The 18,357-nt window shown below is 37.4% G+C and overlaps 2 protein-coding genes across 8 annotated transcripts in view; one reads left to right on the top strand and one right to left on the bottom strand.

The window, feature by feature from the left end:
* Positions 1-714: 714 nt before the first annotated feature.
* On the top strand, positions 715-7,684 carry elavl1a (ELAV like RNA binding protein 1a). Of its 7 annotated transcripts, XM_042222588.1 has the most exons (8): positions 726-867; positions 2,356-2,415; positions 3,157-3,204; positions 3,932-4,112; positions 4,566-4,669; positions 5,256-5,418; positions 5,575-5,800; positions 5,958-7,684. In XM_042222588.1, the coding sequence occupies exons 4-8, from the start codon at positions 3,944-3,946 to the stop codon at positions 6,280-6,282; spliced, it is 987 nt and encodes a 328-aa protein (XP_042078522.1). In that variant the 5' UTR covers positions 726-867; positions 2,356-2,415; positions 3,157-3,204; positions 3,932-3,943; the 3' UTR covers positions 6,283-7,684. The 7 variants fall into 7 exon arrangements, with proteins under 7 accessions (XP_014185339.1, XP_014185341.1, XP_014185344.1 ...); XM_014329853.2 differs by lacking the exon at positions 3,157-3,204 and having other exon boundaries at positions 715-867; positions 3,920-4,112; XM_014329855.2 differs by lacking the exon at positions 3,157-3,204 and having other exon boundaries at positions 715-867; positions 3,920-4,112; positions 5,256-5,409.
* Positions 7,685-10,376: 2,692 nt separating this feature from the next.
* slc1a8b (solute carrier family 1 member 8b) overlaps positions 10,377-18,357 on the bottom strand; it is a 10,842-nt gene continuing 2,861 nt past the window's right edge. The window contains exons 2-11 of the mRNA XM_005949073.3: positions 18,218-18,297; positions 17,673-17,888; positions 15,597-15,639; positions 15,261-15,474; positions 14,239-14,338; positions 13,307-13,540; positions 12,960-13,154; positions 12,734-12,868; positions 12,510-12,639; positions 10,377-11,646 (exon numbers count right to left, since the gene is read on the bottom strand). Coding sequence (XP_005949135.1) covers positions 11,500-11,646; positions 12,510-12,639; positions 12,734-12,868; positions 12,960-13,154; positions 13,307-13,540; positions 14,239-14,338; positions 15,261-15,474; positions 15,597-15,639; positions 17,673-17,888; positions 18,218-18,297 — 1,494 coding nt within the window. The 3' untranslated portion in view covers positions 10,377-11,499. The remainder of the gene's footprint in view (positions 11,647-12,509; positions 12,640-12,733; positions 12,869-12,959; positions 13,155-13,306; positions 13,541-14,238; positions 14,339-15,260; positions 15,475-15,596; positions 15,640-17,672; positions 17,889-18,217; positions 18,298-18,357) is intronic.

Below are 18,357 nucleotides of genomic sequence, written 5' to 3' on the forward strand. Positions count from 1 at the left end.
GAGAGAGAGAGAGAGAGAGAGAGAGAGAGAGAGAGAGAGTGAGAGAGAGAGAGAGAGAATATGAGATGCTGTGTTTTAGGGCCCAAGAAAATATCTGCCTGTAGCAATTTTTCATTACGGCTTGGGGTCCGTTTTTGTGGGAAGGTTATAAGGTTTATACCGGTAAGCCAATAAGACTCCCTAATGTCAAGTATTTATTTTAAAGGGTTAAAAACGGAAAATAAAAATACACGTTACCTCCTTACAAAGATGTTTTAATGATAATATTATTAATAAAAATATAATAAATAATAAAAAACATAGATAAATATAATTACAAAACTGGAAGGATTGATGTTTATTATTATTATTGATGTTGTTGTTGTTATTATTATTGCTGAATTTAGAATTAAGTCGAAATTTCGAGATAAATCGTGAAATATTACTTTGAGATTAAATCTCAAATAGTATAGGAAAAAAATCTAAATTATTTTAGTTTATTTTCAAAATAGTAATATAATATTCCTTTTTTCTCATACTCCTCGGTAATCTCTTCATCTCTAGAGTATTTGTGTTTTTATGTGTTGCAGCATGCCTTTCATGGGGTCCGGAGTTTATTCAAATTAATCATATCTACAGAGGAAATATTTTTAGCTTTGATCGAACTAGCCATACTGGATGCGGATCCCACCGTCGTCTCCTGCAGAGGCGTGCCGATTTAACAGCTCGTCTTTCAGATCCGTGAGGGGGCGTGGCTGTTTCCGTCACTTAGCTTCGTTCTGGGTTCCTTCGTTACGTGAGGCCGACTTGGAGGGAAGTGGACGTTGCCAAGAAGAAAAGAAATAGGCGAAGGGAGCAGAAACAGCAAAAAGCACCACTTAAAAGCTGGTAAGAGCTTTCATGGTAACAAATGCTTCCACGGAGTCGTCGAGCCTTTGCTTCGATATTTCGACGTGCAAAGGTTTGTCAAAGGCAAATGACTGCCATGCCGCTTTCGCGGCCTGTATAGCTGTTGGCTAGCGTTAGCCTCTGTGGCCTGTTAGCAGGCCGCTGGGGTTTCGGCACAGGGACAGAAAAGCATTCATGTGACGCTCTCAAAAATGGGGCAGCGGTGCTTTGTGTTAGCTATCCGGCGTCGGTGTCACTTTACTTTTCACATTGAGACCTATTACGGACCCTTATAACATTTAAGTTAGAATAAGAAATTTACCTTCTGTTTGCTAATCCCGATGTACACATTTGTCATCGTAATCATTGTAAGCACAGAAAAGCGTGGAGTATGCAGCTCACTAGTTTGCTAATGCTATAAAATTTTGCTAGCCGGGCCCGTGCACGTTTCCGATTTAGATTTTGAGCTCACGAGTCGATGTGTTGTTCACCCGTGTGTTTAAAACAAAAGTGCAGTATTAACGCGGAGTCACTGTAGAAAATAATCTAAGATTTCTCAATAGTGCTTTTTATTTTTTTTATTTTAGCCGCGTTAAGTAGTGAGCACAGTAGCTCGCAGTTCCCTTGTTCTTGGAAGCTGTTCATTCAAATATTGCACATTCAAATTCTGATCTAACGCTGCTGCTACATCAGCTCCGCTCCATATCCGACTGGATAATATGGAAAAAAAAATACTAGTGCGCTAGCCCAGTTTTTCATCAGGATTACTTGTGTTCATTGAAAAGATGTAAGAGCGTCTTTAATTGAAACTTTCCATGCTTTAACTGTTAATATTCAGCAACTGCTCTAAAACGATTTATCTTGCACGGCAGTTCTGCTTGTCTGGACTCTTTGTTTAAGTTGTTATGTGGTGAATAGGTTTTTTTTTTTTTTGTATTCCCTTACCCCTGTCTTTGCAGAGTCAACAAACCATTTCTGTTCTCACAATAGTTTGGTTTTATTTGGAGGTTATGTTAGGAAAATAAAATTTGATCCAAAAGTTATGTCCGTTTCACAGGAGATAAGAGTGGGATTGGCTGGTGACCTCCATGTATGCCAATTTTGTGAGACCCAATGTTTAACTTTACTGCTAAACTATATCTATCATATAGATATGAGAGAGAGATGCATTTAATGTAAAATTAATTGCACTTTTTATGGTCTCTTTACACAATGTGCATACCAGTTCAGTTTGTGACTTCATTCATAGGCGCCCCATGTGAGAAACAAAGTAAACAGGAGAGCATTTAAGCTGGGAGAGCTGCCTACTTTAAAGCATTATAGACAATCTGGTAGCATGATTTTTCAAGGAATTTGTAGAGCTTTAATGTCCAATACAAGGTTCTGTATTATAAGATGTGCTGCATCTTAATGTCATCTTGATCAGATTGTAGGTTTGCTTGTTGAGTTGCCCTGACGTTGTTTGATATTTGTTTTTTCTCCGCGTAGCTTCAGGAGCAGTGAAGTGTCTTCATGGCAGTTCGTCGAGGACACATTAAGTATATGAAAGTGAGTACAAATGCCAGCTTTCATTTCAGTGAGTACTGTAGTATCTGACCATATTGTTTGGCAGTATGGTCAGTGTACAACATATTAATGGCATCAATTACAACTTAAAGCAAGTTGGCTGTTATATAGTAACAGCGTAACAAGTTTGTAAAAGATAATAAAAATCCAAAAGGCACACTGCAATTCAAGCAAATAATCAAAAGTTATCAGCCAGACACACAAACAATATTATGTAGCTGAAATATTGACTCTTGGCCCAATCCCATTTCAGTCTTCAACTAGTGTATTCTGTAGTGTGGGCTGTGAAAACAACAATTGAATTGGTATTTTAAAAAAATAATTTTAAGACATTTTCTAGTCATCTAAAATAATGTTAGTCCTATCAAATGTGTCATAAGACCACATTGCAGATAATTCGTGTTAGACATAATCATGAGGATTAACGTTAGGTACCAGCTTTGTTATGTTTTTAAAATGTGCATATTCATGTTAGCTTAGTGTAAATCACTGCTTTGACATAGGTAAAGTTTACATCCATTCACATCTTTGTCTAATGTATTTGGGATTATGACTTAATTGTATTCCAGTATTTACTATCCTTTCTAAACACTTACAAGCAGTATGAATGGTCTTGGCCTTTTTGACCAGAAAGTCCCAGGATTAATGAAGTTAAGGGAACTAAAGTGTGAATTCAAAGTCTCTTTTGCACCTAACAATTGGTGTCTCTACTGTACTTGACAGACTGGGATATAAAGTGAATCACACACAGGAAAGTTGAAAAGTTGTTTGGTAGGTATTTGGCATTTGCTTTCTATTACAGTTTCGGCTTCTGATGATTACAGAAACAAACAAGAAAAATCACATTTCTTTTCATACTCTCTTGAGGGAACCTGGTCTGCTGTGTGCTGTCACTCAGCCTATGGCTGCCATGCAGATCACCTGAGACAAGTTTGCTTTAGGCAAACGGGGACCACTATTTCTCTTTAGGTGACAGGCTTTATGGTCAAAAATTGCCACGTTATAAGAGTCATGGACTTTGAATGATGGATAATTAAACTTCAAATAAATCTTCTGAAAAAGACACATGTTTTAAGTCCGGTAGATGGATAAGTGATGGATAACTAAGATTACCGTGTTGACTACAATAATCAGATTTTACTTGGTGTGACCTCCTTTTCTTATTAACCGTATAGTTGAAAAGGAGGCATCTGGATCTTGTACAGGAGCTTTTTGTTCATTTGGTGCAAACCTTTTTTTTTTTTTTCTTTAATTCTAGTAACTATCAAAACTGTCCAGTATGCCCACTATTATTACTAATTTTTACTGCATCATTTTGTTTAATAAGTAGTTCAAAATCTAAAGGTTACTACAGGTCACGTACTTACAGTTAACGGCCTGGGGTAAACTTTCAAATGACCGTCTTCTGTAAGTAATTAAATCGGTTTCAGCAGCAGTTCTGTTCTACCCAACGTTCTTACCTTGTTTTGTGTTTTCGGCCCACCTGGCTGACTTGCAGGAGGTGTATGACATGTCGAACGGTTATGAAGACCACATGGGAGGGGATGAGGGGAAGGATGCCAAGACCAACCTGATCGTGAACTACCTCCCTCAGAACATGACGCAGGATGAGCTGCGGAGCCTCTTCAGCAGCATTGGGGAGGTGGAGTCTGCCAAGCTAATAAGAGACAAAGTTGCAGGTATGCAAAGTTTTGAAGCAATAAATCATGTCAGATCAGATCCAAACAAGATCTTGGATTAAATAGAAAAGGATTCCTGTTAGACTTGGCCAAAAATACATGCTGTGGCATTGCCAGACCATGTCGAGGTGGAGATTTGTCTTATAATAATTTTATTTATTTGGACGCTGTTTATTAATGGCCTATTTTCTGCCCTCAGTGATTCTGTAACTTTTATTTGAGAGATCTCCCAAATTTATTTCCTGCCCACGCTGGGAAGTAGTTTCCTGAACATTTTTGATTATCATAGCCTTGTTTTATTGATTCCAACCAGCCCAGCCCTGTTTAATTGTTTATTCTAGCATGCAATGTTTGAGATTTGTTTTCATTTTTAATATTTATTTGTTTGCAGATTTTTTTGAACTATAAAACGTTTTTTTGTTTTATTTTATTGTTTTCCTTTTTTTTCTCTAGGCCACAGTTTAGGGTACGGATTTGTTAACTATCTTAACCCTAGTGATGCAGAAAGAGCTATCAGTACACTGAATGGACTAAGGCTACAGTCCAAAACTATCAAGGTAACGTGCAATAAGGTGTTCTACAATTCTCAAAGCAAAGATGTTATGTCATTTAACTTTGCTGTGGCTCTTGTGCTGTCCGCTATCTAGCTAGTACATGTCAGCCCGAGGAAAGAAATACTGCTTTTAACGCTCACTTACTGCCCTATCTTATAAGTCTCTGGTGTTTGACTTTAATTCAACTTATTTTATTTGACACATTCTGTCACAGTAAGTGTATTAAATGTATTTAATTTTCAAAATGATCAATTTGATTTCTTTTTTTATCGCTGTAATGTTCTGTTGCTTCTGATCCTCCCCCCTCACCCATTTTTGGTTTTTTTTGTTTTTTTTACTCAGACCAAAAACTTGATGTTTAAAACAACCAGATTATTTTGTAGTTTTTTAATCCAAAATGTTGCTTTCTGATGGACAGACACAGCAGTGTTCAGCTGAATAAAAAGATGTATAAATATGACCAAACCACTGCTATATTAATCTCTGTTCAATCAAACTACTGTTTAGATGTTTTACTTTGGCAATTCTTTTTCAATTTCTGCATGCATATCAGACTTTTAATCAGGCGTTTGTTGCTTCCTGTCGCCAGGTGTCATATGCACGGCCCAGCTCGGACACAATAAAGGATGCTAACCTGTACATCAGCGGACTTCCCAAGAACATGACCCAGAAGGACGTGGAGGACATGTTCTCACGTTATGGGCATATCATAAATTCCCGGGTACTTGTTGATCAAGGTACAGGTACGCAAGGTGAATGGCTTCCTTGCTTTTTTTTTCCAAAAATTTTGTTGAAATTAAATAAACAGTTTGTTTTTACAAAGTGATATCAGTTACTGCTAAGTAGCTAAATGCAGTTCATGCGGCTTGTATCAGAGTAGGTGGTTACAGCTGCTCTCTCAAACCTAGGTTCATCCCGTGGAGTGGCTTTTATCCGTTTTGACAAGCGTGCAGAAGCGGAGGAGGCTGTCAAAAACCTAAATGGTCAAAAGCCACCAGGAGCCTCAGAGCCAATCACAGTAAAATTTGCAGCCAACCCAAACCAGGTGAAGAACACACAGCTCCTCTCTCAGCTCTACCACAACCAATCCCGACGCTTTGGAGGACCCTTACACCACCAGGCACAGAGGTTTAGGTGAGGGAAGAGCTACATACATATAAACTGAATGGTGCTGATGCTTGAAATGTTACCATTTTTATATTTCATTGATTATCTAAGAAAAAAAAAAACAATAATCAGTCACGTTATCATTCTTAGTAACAGCAAGTATGCTAAATACTCTCACTTTCAGGTTTTCTCCCATGGGTGTCGATCACATGAGCAGCATGGGAGGCGTCAGTGTCCCTGGAAACTCCACCTCTGGCTGGTGCATCTTTATCTACAACCTAGGCCAGGACGCAGACGAGAGCATCCTGTGGCAGATGTTCGGTCCCTTTGGTGCCGTGACGAATGTCAAGGTGATCCGAGATTTCAACACCAACAAGTGCAAAGGCTTCGGCTTCGTTACCATGACAAACTACGAGGAGGCCGCCATGGCCATCGCCAGCCTGAATGGCTACCGGCTTGGAGACAAGATACTGCAAGTGTCCTTTAAGACCAGCAAGGGCCACAAGTAGAATAAGCCGGACAATCAGGTGTAGAAGAAAGCGGGAAGTAACCCATGTCAGGCTTTTATTGCAGAAAGCTTAAGTTTTCAATGTTAGACACACCAGTTTCAGTTTCATCATATTCAGAGTTAAGTGACATGTTCACTCTTCTGCACCTTTGTAATTGTCTCAAAAGTGTCTAGGGTTTTCTTTTCTTTTCTCCATTGTTGTTTGTTTGGGGTTCAAGGACACTCAATTTTAATTTGGAGTGGATGGAGAGGCTAAAATCCCAAATTACCACCAACATTTTTTTGTGAAACTTATCTCAAAAACTAAAACCCTGTCTATATGTGTTGCATGTAAAGCTGTAGGAACTGCATAAAGGAGGCAAACCAATGATTCTTAGCAGTGCACTAAAAACAAACAAATCAGAACATTGTAAAAGATCCCAAGTGTGAACTTTTCAATGAATGATTTGGTGTAAAGATAGGGTTAAAGACTGCCCTCCCCCTTTTAATGAGACAGTTTTGCTGCGGAAGAGCAGTGCTCTGTCCTGGTTCCTCATCACAAGTAGAAATAGATGCCTTAAACGATCATACAGTGGACATCCAGTAGACCTTTTAACTACTCACTACTACAAGTCAGTCTAAGAGCATAGCACTTTTAGCCAGCCAGCTTTAGGTTGCTCTGTATATCAGTCTTTTTGATGGTAATCTATTACTTCTGTATACCTTCCAGGCAGGTTTAAGAGTTCTTAAAAGAAACAGTGAGCCCTAGAAGGGAAATGTTTGTTTTGTTATCCATATGTAAATTGTCTTTAATTATAAGTTGTTTGATGCGAGTTGCAAATGAACCCCAGTCAGTGAGTCACAAATTAAAATGGACCAAAGGCAGGGAGAGATACTGATAACCTCGCAAGAGTTTTTCTAAGCAGATGTTCAAGATAAATATTTTGGAGCCCAACTGATACTGGATTCTCGTTGGCCAATGTTTGGTTTTTTTTTTTTTTTTGTTCACCATAATCTGCAGATACTTAAAACTTCTGTGATTAAGCTGAGATTTACAGGTATCAGCTGAGCTCTAGTTATTAATTTTTTTTCTTTTGTTCTTTTGATGAGGTACTAATTATTTACACATAATACTGATTCTTACTGAGAGCGATGCCACTAGCTGTTTGCTGATCTGTTGATTTTTGTTTTGTTTTTTTCCTTTTCCTTTTGAGTTAATTTTCTTTTATTTTCTTTTGATTATATTTCTTTGTAGATTCATACAGTTTTGTTACCGTATTAAGTTACAAACTTGTTTTAACGAGTGCTTATCTCGAATGGCCTTTGTTATGGATTTCAGTTTAGATTTAATTTTCTTCCTTTCTTTTGTTTTGCTTGTTTCCCTTTGAACATAAACCATTAAATTTTATTTTGTTTTGCTGCAAGTTTTGTTTGGTTTGTTTGTTTGTTTGATTTTTTTTATTTACCCTTTTAGAATTGTTTTTCAGTTTTGTTTTATTTCCCTCTGTAGCAAATTTAGAGCGCTCCTAACACTTATCAAGCAAAAGTTTCTTCACTGGAAGCTTTTACACTTTTGAGATGTTAACAACTTATGGACCAATGTAGGTTGAGAGGATTTGATGCTACTTAAACAAAACCGATATTTTAAGGCAAGTAAGCATCTGTTAGATGTTTTCCACAATGATTTTTGAAACATGACACAAGTTTAACTGCAGAAGAACAGCAAACTGAATCAGTCTGTTGGCACTGCTGATAGTTTTGCTGCATGTAGTTAATCCGATTTCAGTATCATCAATAGACATCTGGCTGTATGAAGCTGCTTTTAATATCTGGCTGTTAGTTTTGTATTCACACTAAATTGTCCACTTGTCAGTGTAGGTATCTAATGAAACTAGTGATTGTACACAAGCTAGTTTCCATATTTTAACTAGAAGTGTCAAAGATTTAGGCTTTTAAAACCAAACGCACTGCTTTGATCTTTAATGGAGATTACTTTTTACCACATGGCTTTGTTCACCTATTAGTAAAAGACTCACCCAGTTAGAAAAGAACTATGTCCACCTTTGTGTATGTTTCTTTAAAAATGCCGTTAGCATCGGTGCTGCAGTTGTTCTGATTCAAGCTCAGCAGGAGTTAAAAAGCATAACACTTGGAGATGTATTTCTAAGAATATACTTGGCTACAAAACTTGTTCAAAATTTTTCAGATTCTGTTTTAAAACTGTTTTTCTCCCTCCCCAGCAATAATTCAGCTGACACTTGAGAATATAGTTAAAATTGTCTGGCCCATCATAAAGGAATGCTCACATTGTGAGCTTGAAACTTTGGTCTTATTGTGCATCTTGATTTAGTATCTCCATGTTGTTATTATTGTGTCAGGATCCTTAACTTTGTGCAATATTTCATGACTTGCTCAGTGCAGGTAATAGACATTTGTTATAGTCATCGACTGTCATTTTGGGTTTTTTTTAAAATATATAAAATTTTCTATTGACGTTACTGTGTAGTTATGTTGGCAGTCTAGTTTGGTTTGCATGAAAGGTGCAAGTGCGTTTAAGGGGCAGTGAAAATAAACTGCATTCCGCCTTAATTTATAAGAGGAAATAGTGTATTTTACATCAGAGGAGGCGCATTTATTTATTTGACAGTGTTTGTGGTCATACTTGATACTTATTGCAGTGTTTTTAATGGATTGTTTTGTTTTCTTGGTTTTGAACACTTTTGACACTAAGCTGAAGTCCGTTAAATGTCTTCTAACATTTCAATAAAAACATGGTGGCTTTAAAAAAAAAAAAAAAAAAAAAAATTAAAGGAAAATTTAATGTGTATTTAGAAGCTTGTTGTGGATTTGATCTACGTGATTATCTTGAAAAAAGATGAGTAGATGTGCACTTGCACTTTTATGTACATGTTACTGAAGTTAGTGTTGCTGTGATATGACAGTATTGTTGCACATTCTTGGAAATCTGGAGATGTGATTTAATAGTAGACTTGACATGTAGATCGGAGTTGGAACCTTCTGCAACCAGATGGTGGGGACAGTGAGCAGAGTCTATCCTGAAGCTTATTTTTTCTGCAGCTCTTTGTCTCAGTTTTCCTTCAACTTTAAAATTAAAGCCAAAAATTGAGTTTTCTAAAGTAGAATATGAATATACAATTTCAGACACCTACACATATTTAAAACAAAAAAAACAACAAAAAAAACAGCTTCTTCGAAATGGCTTGGAAAGGAAAGAGAAAATTGAAACCAGTCTGGCTATTCTGTTTTTAGTGACTTTGGAATGCTAAAAACTCTTTTATTCAGATATAAATAGCTAAGTTGTAGCAAATTGTCATTTCAAGCAGGACCCTTTTTCTGTTTTGAGACTCGCATCCTTTTCAGAAGAACTCGCACTTGTGAGCGATGATGTTTGAAAGCTAGAAGTGAAAACTTTTCTTGGCAGTGAAATATGGTACAGGATGACCAGCATACAAGACAGTGCGTGGGCTCATCCTGAACAACAACCAGCTAGAAGAATGCCAGAAATGGTGGTTTTATTTTACGTTTTTACTCCCCAGGCCTTGGTTTGGATGGATATGGTCCATTTTGAATTCGAATTACCAAAACGTAAAGCATTGTCTTTGTCTTTTTGTTATTTAAATAATAAAAATTAAACCAAAATGCTGAAATGGTGTTTGTGGAAAATTTAAAGCACATCCTTACTGCTTCCACAGGAACTAAGACGGTAAGCAGCTCTGTACAAAGTTTTGGCAAATTGCTGGTCTTGGGGTATTCATGTTGCCAAAGAGGAAAGACCTCAGCAATGATCTTACAATGATCTTAGAAGCAATTGTTGCTGCCCATCAATGTGAGGATGTCTGTCAAAATCCAACTGTTAATGTGTTTAGAGTGTGGGAATAATCCCTGGCCTTTGATTATATTTTTTTATTTTTAAGACCTAAGTTGTGCTCCTGAGCCACTAATTTTTGCTGCCCTGTACCAGTAATTTTTTCAAGTGACTGCATCTTTGTACATAAATCAGTGCACTGTTGGATCATTCAATGCTAATTACCCCAGAGGGAGCTTTCAGTCACAAAACTAACAACTGGCCTTTTTGTAGACAACAGAGGTTTTCTAGAAACTTACTAAATCTTGCCCTAAATATCATGACAGCTTTGATCAATTATTTTGTGCTTGTCAACTTTCTTGCATGAAATATTCTATAAAATCCAACTAAATTTCAAGCTAAGTGTACAGAATTATTTATTTGTCTTAGGAAAAAGGGGGGAAAAGGAAAGTTGAGCACATAAATTCATACATAACAATTTTTTAAAGTCATTGCTACTTAAGGTGGTTATGCAAGCTGTTGAATCACTGGGTGCACTTAGTTTTTCACACACTGCTTCTGCATTTTGGTTTAATTTTTGTTTAATAACACTGTAATATGCCATGTTGTTCATCAGAGGTTGTATTCAAAGAATTTTAAGATCTCCTGAAGGACCAGATTATGTAAAAACCTTATAACTGACAGATGCTATACTTTCTTTTTACCTTGCCAAGTATAATCCAGCATGTATCATGAGCACTGCATATACTTAAGCTTAATAGTCTCTGAGGTTAATTATTAAAATAAAAACTTTCACAGCACTGGTATGTAGCAGGTTTTTATTAGAAATGAACACAAAATTAAAAGCAGTGGTATAAAAACACAGATTATGCTATAATTTTCATTTGCTAGGGATATGTTGGTATATTTCTTAATTTTGCTTTAATATTTATGCATAAACACCTTGTCTAACAGAGAGAAAGCCCCTGTTCTGTTGCTCTTTGTCTATTAGCTCCTTATAACATTCAAGTCTTTCAAGGTCTCAGCATTATTGTCAAAAATGAGGCAACGTTAAGGCATTTCAAAACCTAGACTTAAGTTAAAACTGCAGTCATGTTTCATTATGACGGGTCTACTGTGGATTTTAATTGTCCCCCTGGAACTGATAAACACTGATCTCCATCCAATGCATGTCATCGTGACGTATGTTCCTGTCTGCAAGTGCATTCAGACAATGTGGCATTCAAGATTTAATAAAATGCATCTCCTCACATCTCTCTACATGCAAAGCTGAATAGAGACATGCTGTTTTGTACATTGTATCAAGTAGTACAGGTTTCTGCATGGCACAGGCTTTGAGTGAACTTTTAGAGCCTCCGTTAGTGCCTTTGTAGGTGCATCTACGTGCTGTAGAAGGCATCGTGTAAAAGTGTCTCAGACTTGACAGAGGTTGTAGCAGGGCACGGGTTTCTCCAGCACGTTGTCTCCATCCACTTCAAACACATAATCGCAGCGATGTGTGATCAGCGGAGCATCAGACAGTGCCACGCTCTGATTGCCAAAGGAGATTACTGTGTCTCTCTGTAGGGAAGATGACAGCGGTAGGTCTACAGTTAGTTCAAAGGTAGGAGGTGTTGGGGAGGACTGATGTGTTTTCATTTCCCATTGCCAAGTTTGACATTATATTTGATTTGTAGTTCAAAATAATTACAGCATGTACCTTACCTAGGTACTTATGGACCAAGGTTTCTCTATTGAAGGGCAGGTGGTTTAGCACCAGCCGCTTCTCCAGCTCTTTAAAGCTCACTTTCTCTTAATTGGCTGCCCCTCATAAACAAAGGGATGAACAGCAGGTGGGTGGGCCTTCTGTCCTCAGCAGAACTGCTTATATACCAGAGCTTCTAAGACCTTATCATGTGGCCGGCCTCTCCGATTGTCTAACGGGGTCTCCTAACTGTTCCAGGCTCTGATTTTAAAACCAGAGGTGATCATTGTTTATTCCGTCCAAACTGAACCAGATTTCTCAGTCAATCAGATCAGCTGACTCTGTTATTTCTTTCAAACGATTGCTGAAAACTCGATTTTTTTGTTTGCTTAATCTTTCCCCCTTCATTTTTGGCCTTAGTTTGCAACTATTTGCATGTATGTGTGTATGTTGGAATGAATGTATGTCAGTATGGCTGATTATGTGTCTGTATGTATGTTTAAACATGTACACGTATCATCAATATGTGGCTTTATTTAAACTGCACTTTGTAACTCTGTGTTTTTAAAAGTGCTATACAAATTGTTGTTGTTATTATTTAAGGATAAATACCTGCAAACTGAGGTTGCAGACTCTTGTTTCTAGTTCATTAACTATATACAGGATTGGATTTTGGGAGAATTTTTGAAATCATTCATTTATGTGAACTTTGATATATACTAACAGAAACGGTCCTTACCCGTTCTTTATTGGCTACAGCAGCAGAAGCAGCGGTTGCTGATTTATCAAAGTCCTTCTTGCATATATGAGCCATAATCCCAGCAGCTAAGGCATCACCCAGAACATTGATCATTGTCCTGAATCGATCACTGATGAAATGAGAGGGGAAAAGTTCATCACAAATTGACCAATTTAGCTAAATAGTAAGACTTACTTAAAGATAATAACTTTTGTGGGACTTACAGCACCCAGTCAATGGCTACAATCAAGGAGATGTCAGCAGGTGGTAAACCCACAGAGGTCAGGACAATCACCATTGTAACCAAACCCGCTTGAGGTATCCCAGCTGCTCCAATGCTGGCTGCGGTTGCTGTTATACTGATGAGACAGAGGAAAAGATGTTAGGGAAACAGATTTTCAACACAAGGAACTTCTCAGGGGAGCATCTGTTCTCAGTATTTATTCTCACCTGATAGTGACCAGCTGGCCAAAGTCCAAGTCATACTCGTTGACTTGAGCTATGAAGATGGCTGCCACTGCTTCATACAGGGCTGTTCCATCCATGTTGATAGTGGCTCCCACTGGAAGCACAAATCGAGCAATTTGCCGGTCAACTCCACAGTTCTCCAGGAGACACTTCATAGTGATTGGCAGCGTGGCTGAGCTGCAAAGAAAGAAATCAGAGGATATAAAAGGATGTCAGGTTAGTCAGCAGACTTCAATCTGAACCAAGGACTGGTAAAATGTCCTAGTTAGAAATGTAGAAAGATCTACATTGGTGGGATATAACACATAAAAATGTCTGTTTTCTCTTACCTTGAAGATGTAGCCAGTGCAATGACAAGAGCCTGCAGCAGCCCTCTGATGAAGGTGAATGGATTTTTGCGGGTAAAGAAGAAATAAAAGAGAGGCAGCAGGATGAGGCCATGCACGAAGAGACCACACAGGACAGTGATGAAGTACATGCCCAGCTTCTCCCCCAGATGGGCTGGGTCGTGCATGTCCAGGATCTTTCCTGCCACCAGGAACACAATGCCGAAGGGAAAATACCTTCAAAGAAGAGAAGATAGATAGATTCATTTTCTTACCATGTTGACTCCTGAAAATATATGAAAGTTTTTTTGTTTCTTTCTGAGTGTGTGTCCCTACAGGAAAGGATTTCCATCCTGACCTTAACCCCAAACAACTCCATTGGGATTATTTGAGACATCAACTGTGATCCAGCATCAGTTTGCTGACCTCACTAATGCTCTTCTGTCTGAATGGGAATAAATCCCATGCTGTATGCTGCCAGGCATCAGAAGAGTGCCAGCTGTTATAGCAGCAGGCTGAAGCTCATAGACGTGACTTTACATGTTCAAAATCACATATTGTACACATGGATACAATCAGTCTTTGAAGCTCCAAGTTTTTTTCTGACGTACATGCATGGTGCCTGTGAGTTGCCTGATGTATTTACCTATGAGTTTGTAGCACTAATTTTATATAGAAAGAGTCCTCTTTGCTCCATTCATATAACTGTATTTCAAGTGTCAACTCATTTCCAATGAGAAGCTTTGAGGTCACTTTAGATACACCACTGAGTTTTCCTCGAATCGCCATGAGATCTATTTTTGGATGTAATCTGGCTCTGCTGTGTGAACTTTGTGTAGTCTGTCTTTTATTGGATGCATGTGCGTGATACAGTAGCGTGTATCTGTGTGTGTGACAGAAAAAGAAACAGGGAGACAGAGAGAGTGCAGCCTTACCACATAGCAGCATTGATGATCTTCATGACACACTCGTTGATGCACTGGCACACATTGACGAGTGGTGTGCCACGTTCCCCCATTTTCCCCAGCAGCAGACCTGAGAACAGATAACACAGTCGCATGGTTATTTGTTAATAGTTGTGGTGCAACCTTCTTATCCCGATAAAGAAAAAAAGACTTTACAAAATTTAACTAACTGCATAGTAGTTAGTTGGTTAGTCATATAAATAAGCTATAAGGCAGAGCAGCTCTTGCTTTGCTGACATTGCTAATAAATCTCAAATTTTTAGCTCCTTTTAGTGAGTCTCCATGATCTGTGAGAGTACAATATATCAATTAGAAAATACTGTACTTTTTATTCCACTTCAGGTATTCAATATTATGATCAGAACTTCAGTACTTTTCAGACAAAGTTGTAAAAAACATAAATACCACAATGCATTGCTGCAAATTAAAACTAGTCTACAAAATCTTTTGCTTGTGCCACATTGCAAAATAAAGATTTTTTTTAAAACCACACCTTCTTGTGCCCTTTCAGATGTTCAGATCCAATATTATGCACTTAGTGGATATAATTTACTTGTTCAACACATCCTTTTTTATTTCTTTTTTTACTGTTGTATTAAACTTCCCATAACTTATTTTCCTTTATAGAGAGAACTATGCAACTGAACTGTGTAAAGTAATTTTACTTTCTCTGCATATATGACATCGGCCAATGCATCGTCACATTTATTTTTGAAACTTTAAGCACATTATGCTGATAATAGAGACATTGCTTCTGATATCAAAAGTCATTAGTTTATCACTTTTGAAATGGAGACATGTGGAGAGATGGCATGAGACAGTCTGCCAGTGCAAAAGTTGTTATGTCCTGTAATATAACCAATGCAATAATGTATCTATGCATTTGCATGGTCAGCATGTAACTTGTTTATGATCTTGAATAGGCTGGCTTATTTTAAAATCCCATGGTTATTGTTATATAAAACATTAAAGTTGAATGGTGATTGTCTTACCCATTGTAGCTGAGAAGATGACAATCCCCAATACATTCATGCCTTTGCTTGTACTTGGGACAATCTTATACTTGATGTCAGGTGCAGGGGTGATCTCCAGGAAGACTGGATGACCCAGGCGAGGGTTGTGGTAATCGGGCATGACGTATACATAGTTGGCCTGAGACACTTTTGCGTCATTGTTCTGTACAATGGGTACCAAATCTGTCCGATACTGGCACGAAATGAAAGAACAACCATATAGATCTTTTACTACGGGCATCTTGAAATTTGAATATTTGAAATTTGAATAATATTGCGCAGTTCTCAATCAGTAACTCCATGTTGTCGACTCACCTGCTGAAAAGTTGCTTCAATCAGGTTTGATGGGATCATGTTCCTGCAATGTACAATAAAAAGAAAGAAGCCATATGATCACATGTGTAGGATGATATACAGTTCAACTGATGGCAACTAGATCATTTACTTGTGTGTGACAGATTCTGAAATGATGGTCAGCACTTATTGTTGACCTTAAAAACAATAATGGGTTGTGTTAGACACCAAATAAGCACAGATGAGAAGTGCTTGGATTGCTCGGGTAAAAGAAAAAAGCTTGCCGCAGGTGATTTTCTATAATTCTTTTACAACTGGCCTCATTTATGCATCTACTGGTAAATAGCATGAAAAGCTAGATACTAAATGTGTGTGGTGAGACAGCTTTTTTGAGTTTTTAAATATTTTAATCTTATGTTTGAAGAAAGTATGTACTGTTTGTGATGGTTTTGAGGGTGAACAACATATTAAAAACAAATTGTTAGTATTTTTTCAGTATAACTATTCGGATGCACAAATACAGTTTTTCACAGTAGAAATCTTCAGAAGCTTAAAATGTAAAAATATGCAATGGGTATGTAAATAATTAGGCTCAAATCATCAATTAAAAAGTGTCATGGTGTTCAGTTATTGAACATTTAGACTTTGTTATAATAATATCAATGATTAACCAGCAATTATACTGTAAACCTTATAAATCACAGTCTCACTTTTGTTTACAGTAGGAAGTTCTTGTAGATGGTGAATCTAACTGCTAGTACTAGAAATGAAATTGCATATTTTGCATCATTTTGTAAAATAGATCAACTTTAAAATGAGCCAGTAGAATATAAAAAGCACCTCGAGTGGCTTGAACAGTACTGCCATTTCTCAATTCTCTTGCTTCTGGAGTATGTTAACTTTTGATACTTCCATTTATTCTTACAATAATAAGTTTTACATAGCTGATATTTATTTGGCCCACTACTTGTACTCATATGTCATCATATACCGTAAATGTCTCCAGTGGCCGAACTCATTAAAGTAGAATAGTTTCCTAGATTTAATGAGTTTTTATAAGAATAGTGAGAAAAACACAGGTTACGTTTTCACACAGTATAACAGCACAGAGAGTTTCACATGTTAAGGTTGATGGAAGCTGAACAGGTAGAGCCAGCATCATCAGACTGTTTTTATTCAACCTGCGTCAGTGACACTGGCACCAAACACATAAGACGACTGAAATGCGCACCTCACCACAGCTCTCCAGTTTAATCTCATTTAAGAATAAGTGGATCTTTGACATGAATGGCCCGTCAATAAGCCTGAGCCTGTACAGGAGTACAGGTTCAATCTAACAAAGTGACTCTGCAGTAGGATCTTCTGAGAAAGTGTCAGCTTAAAGAGTCACAATTAACTCTTTCCCTATTCTTAGTTAAACTGCTGCAAGGGTAGTGACATTGCAACAATGCTACAAGGATTTTAAAGGATGATGTTAAAGCTTATCATTTAAATTCTGTGTTAAAAATCTCTCCACTGTTGCCAGAAACAGTTTAATATCAAATGTAAATTATTGTTTTGATGAATACAGATTTCTGCAAAGCTCTCATGTCTTTCTGGAAATCTAACCTATTTGAGGAGATTTTGTGATTGACCAAACCTGAATGAGGGTTTTTCTGCATATTAATAAAGTACTGCTTGTGGGAAATATGATTTTCCAAATAATACCAAATTAAGTCGTTTTCTACTTATTTGTGTATTTATTTATTTTAGTTTGAGATTAATTAAGGAATATGAAACAGATATAAGAGAGATCACTTTACCGGGAGCTCTAAAAGCTGATCTTGTGAAATGCTCTATTAAAACATATATATATCTATATATCTATCTATCTATATATCTATATATATATATCTATATATATATATATATATAGATATATATATTTACTGAAAAAGTAATGTCCTGATTCAGTGAAAAATCTTATAATTCGTTAGATAATCTCTGGTGCCACTGTAGAGATGATATGTTTGAACGCCAGATATGGCATGGTTTGCTATGAATAGTAGTGTGAATAGATGAAAGACTGAAATCTTTTGTTTCTGTGTGAATGTTAACCTGATGAGGTCCAGCAGAGCATCAGCGGAGGTCATAACAGGCCCTGAATGTGAATGGTGACTGTCTTTTTCAGAGCCGGTCCCTGGGTGAACGATGATAACCAGCACGATACCAACGATGACAGCAATGAAGGTCGTCCACAGGTAATAAGTGATGGTCAGGACTCCCAGACGACCGCTTGCCTTGGTGTCCATGGCTGACAGGCCAGACATAAGACTGGATAGGAAAGTAGAAGAGGAGTGATTATGGATGTTGGCTTTACGAAAGACTGGAACTGAAGTAGATTTGAATTAGTTGTTTGTTTTTCTAAGGCTGCAGATTTTCAATAGATGTAGTGACATTTAACTGGTGGTGTTCAAACTGAAGTGGAGCAATAGGAAATATGACATCCAACACATGTCCCAGACCAAATTCAAAGCCAGCATCTCAGCTCTTGAATGACTGTACCATTAATCTTTGTGACCAGGACATTCCACACCTCTAAATTCTGTAAAAATATTTCCTTCAAATATATATTTGATTTAAAAATCAAAGCTATCGTTTACCTGGAGGTGATAAGTGGGAGAATCAACATCTTCAACATCCTCATCAGCAGTTCTCCAGGGAATGAGAAGTAGATCTTGGCCTGTTAAAGACAGGAACAGTTAAGCTTTGGACTTGTTTTTGGGGTTTTTTTGTTTGTTTG

This window comes from Haplochromis burtoni, unplaced genomic scaffold, assembly GCF_018398535.1.
Source record: "Haplochromis burtoni strain Fernald_Lab_line unplaced genomic scaffold, NCSU_Asbu1 Contig_89, whole genome shotgun sequence".
Classification (NCBI taxonomy): domain Eukaryota; kingdom Metazoa; phylum Chordata; class Actinopteri; order Cichliformes; family Cichlidae; genus Haplochromis; species Haplochromis burtoni.

What these genes read in the sequence shown, in the direction of transcription:
- elavl1a (XM_014329853.2), top strand. Translation starts at nt 2,380, where the DNA reads ATGGCAGTTCGTCGAGGACACATTAAGTATATGAAA. An exon ending in AATAAGAGACAAAGTTGCAG is followed by an intron (nt 4,113 to 4,565) that starts GTATGCAAAGTT and finishes TTTTTTCTCTAG; the next exon opens with GCCACAGTTTAGGGTACGGA. An exon ending in CACCAGGCACAGAGGTTTAG is followed by an intron (nt 5,801 to 5,957) that starts GTGAGGGAAGAG and finishes TCTCACTTTCAG; the next exon opens with GTTTTCTCCCATGGGTGTCG.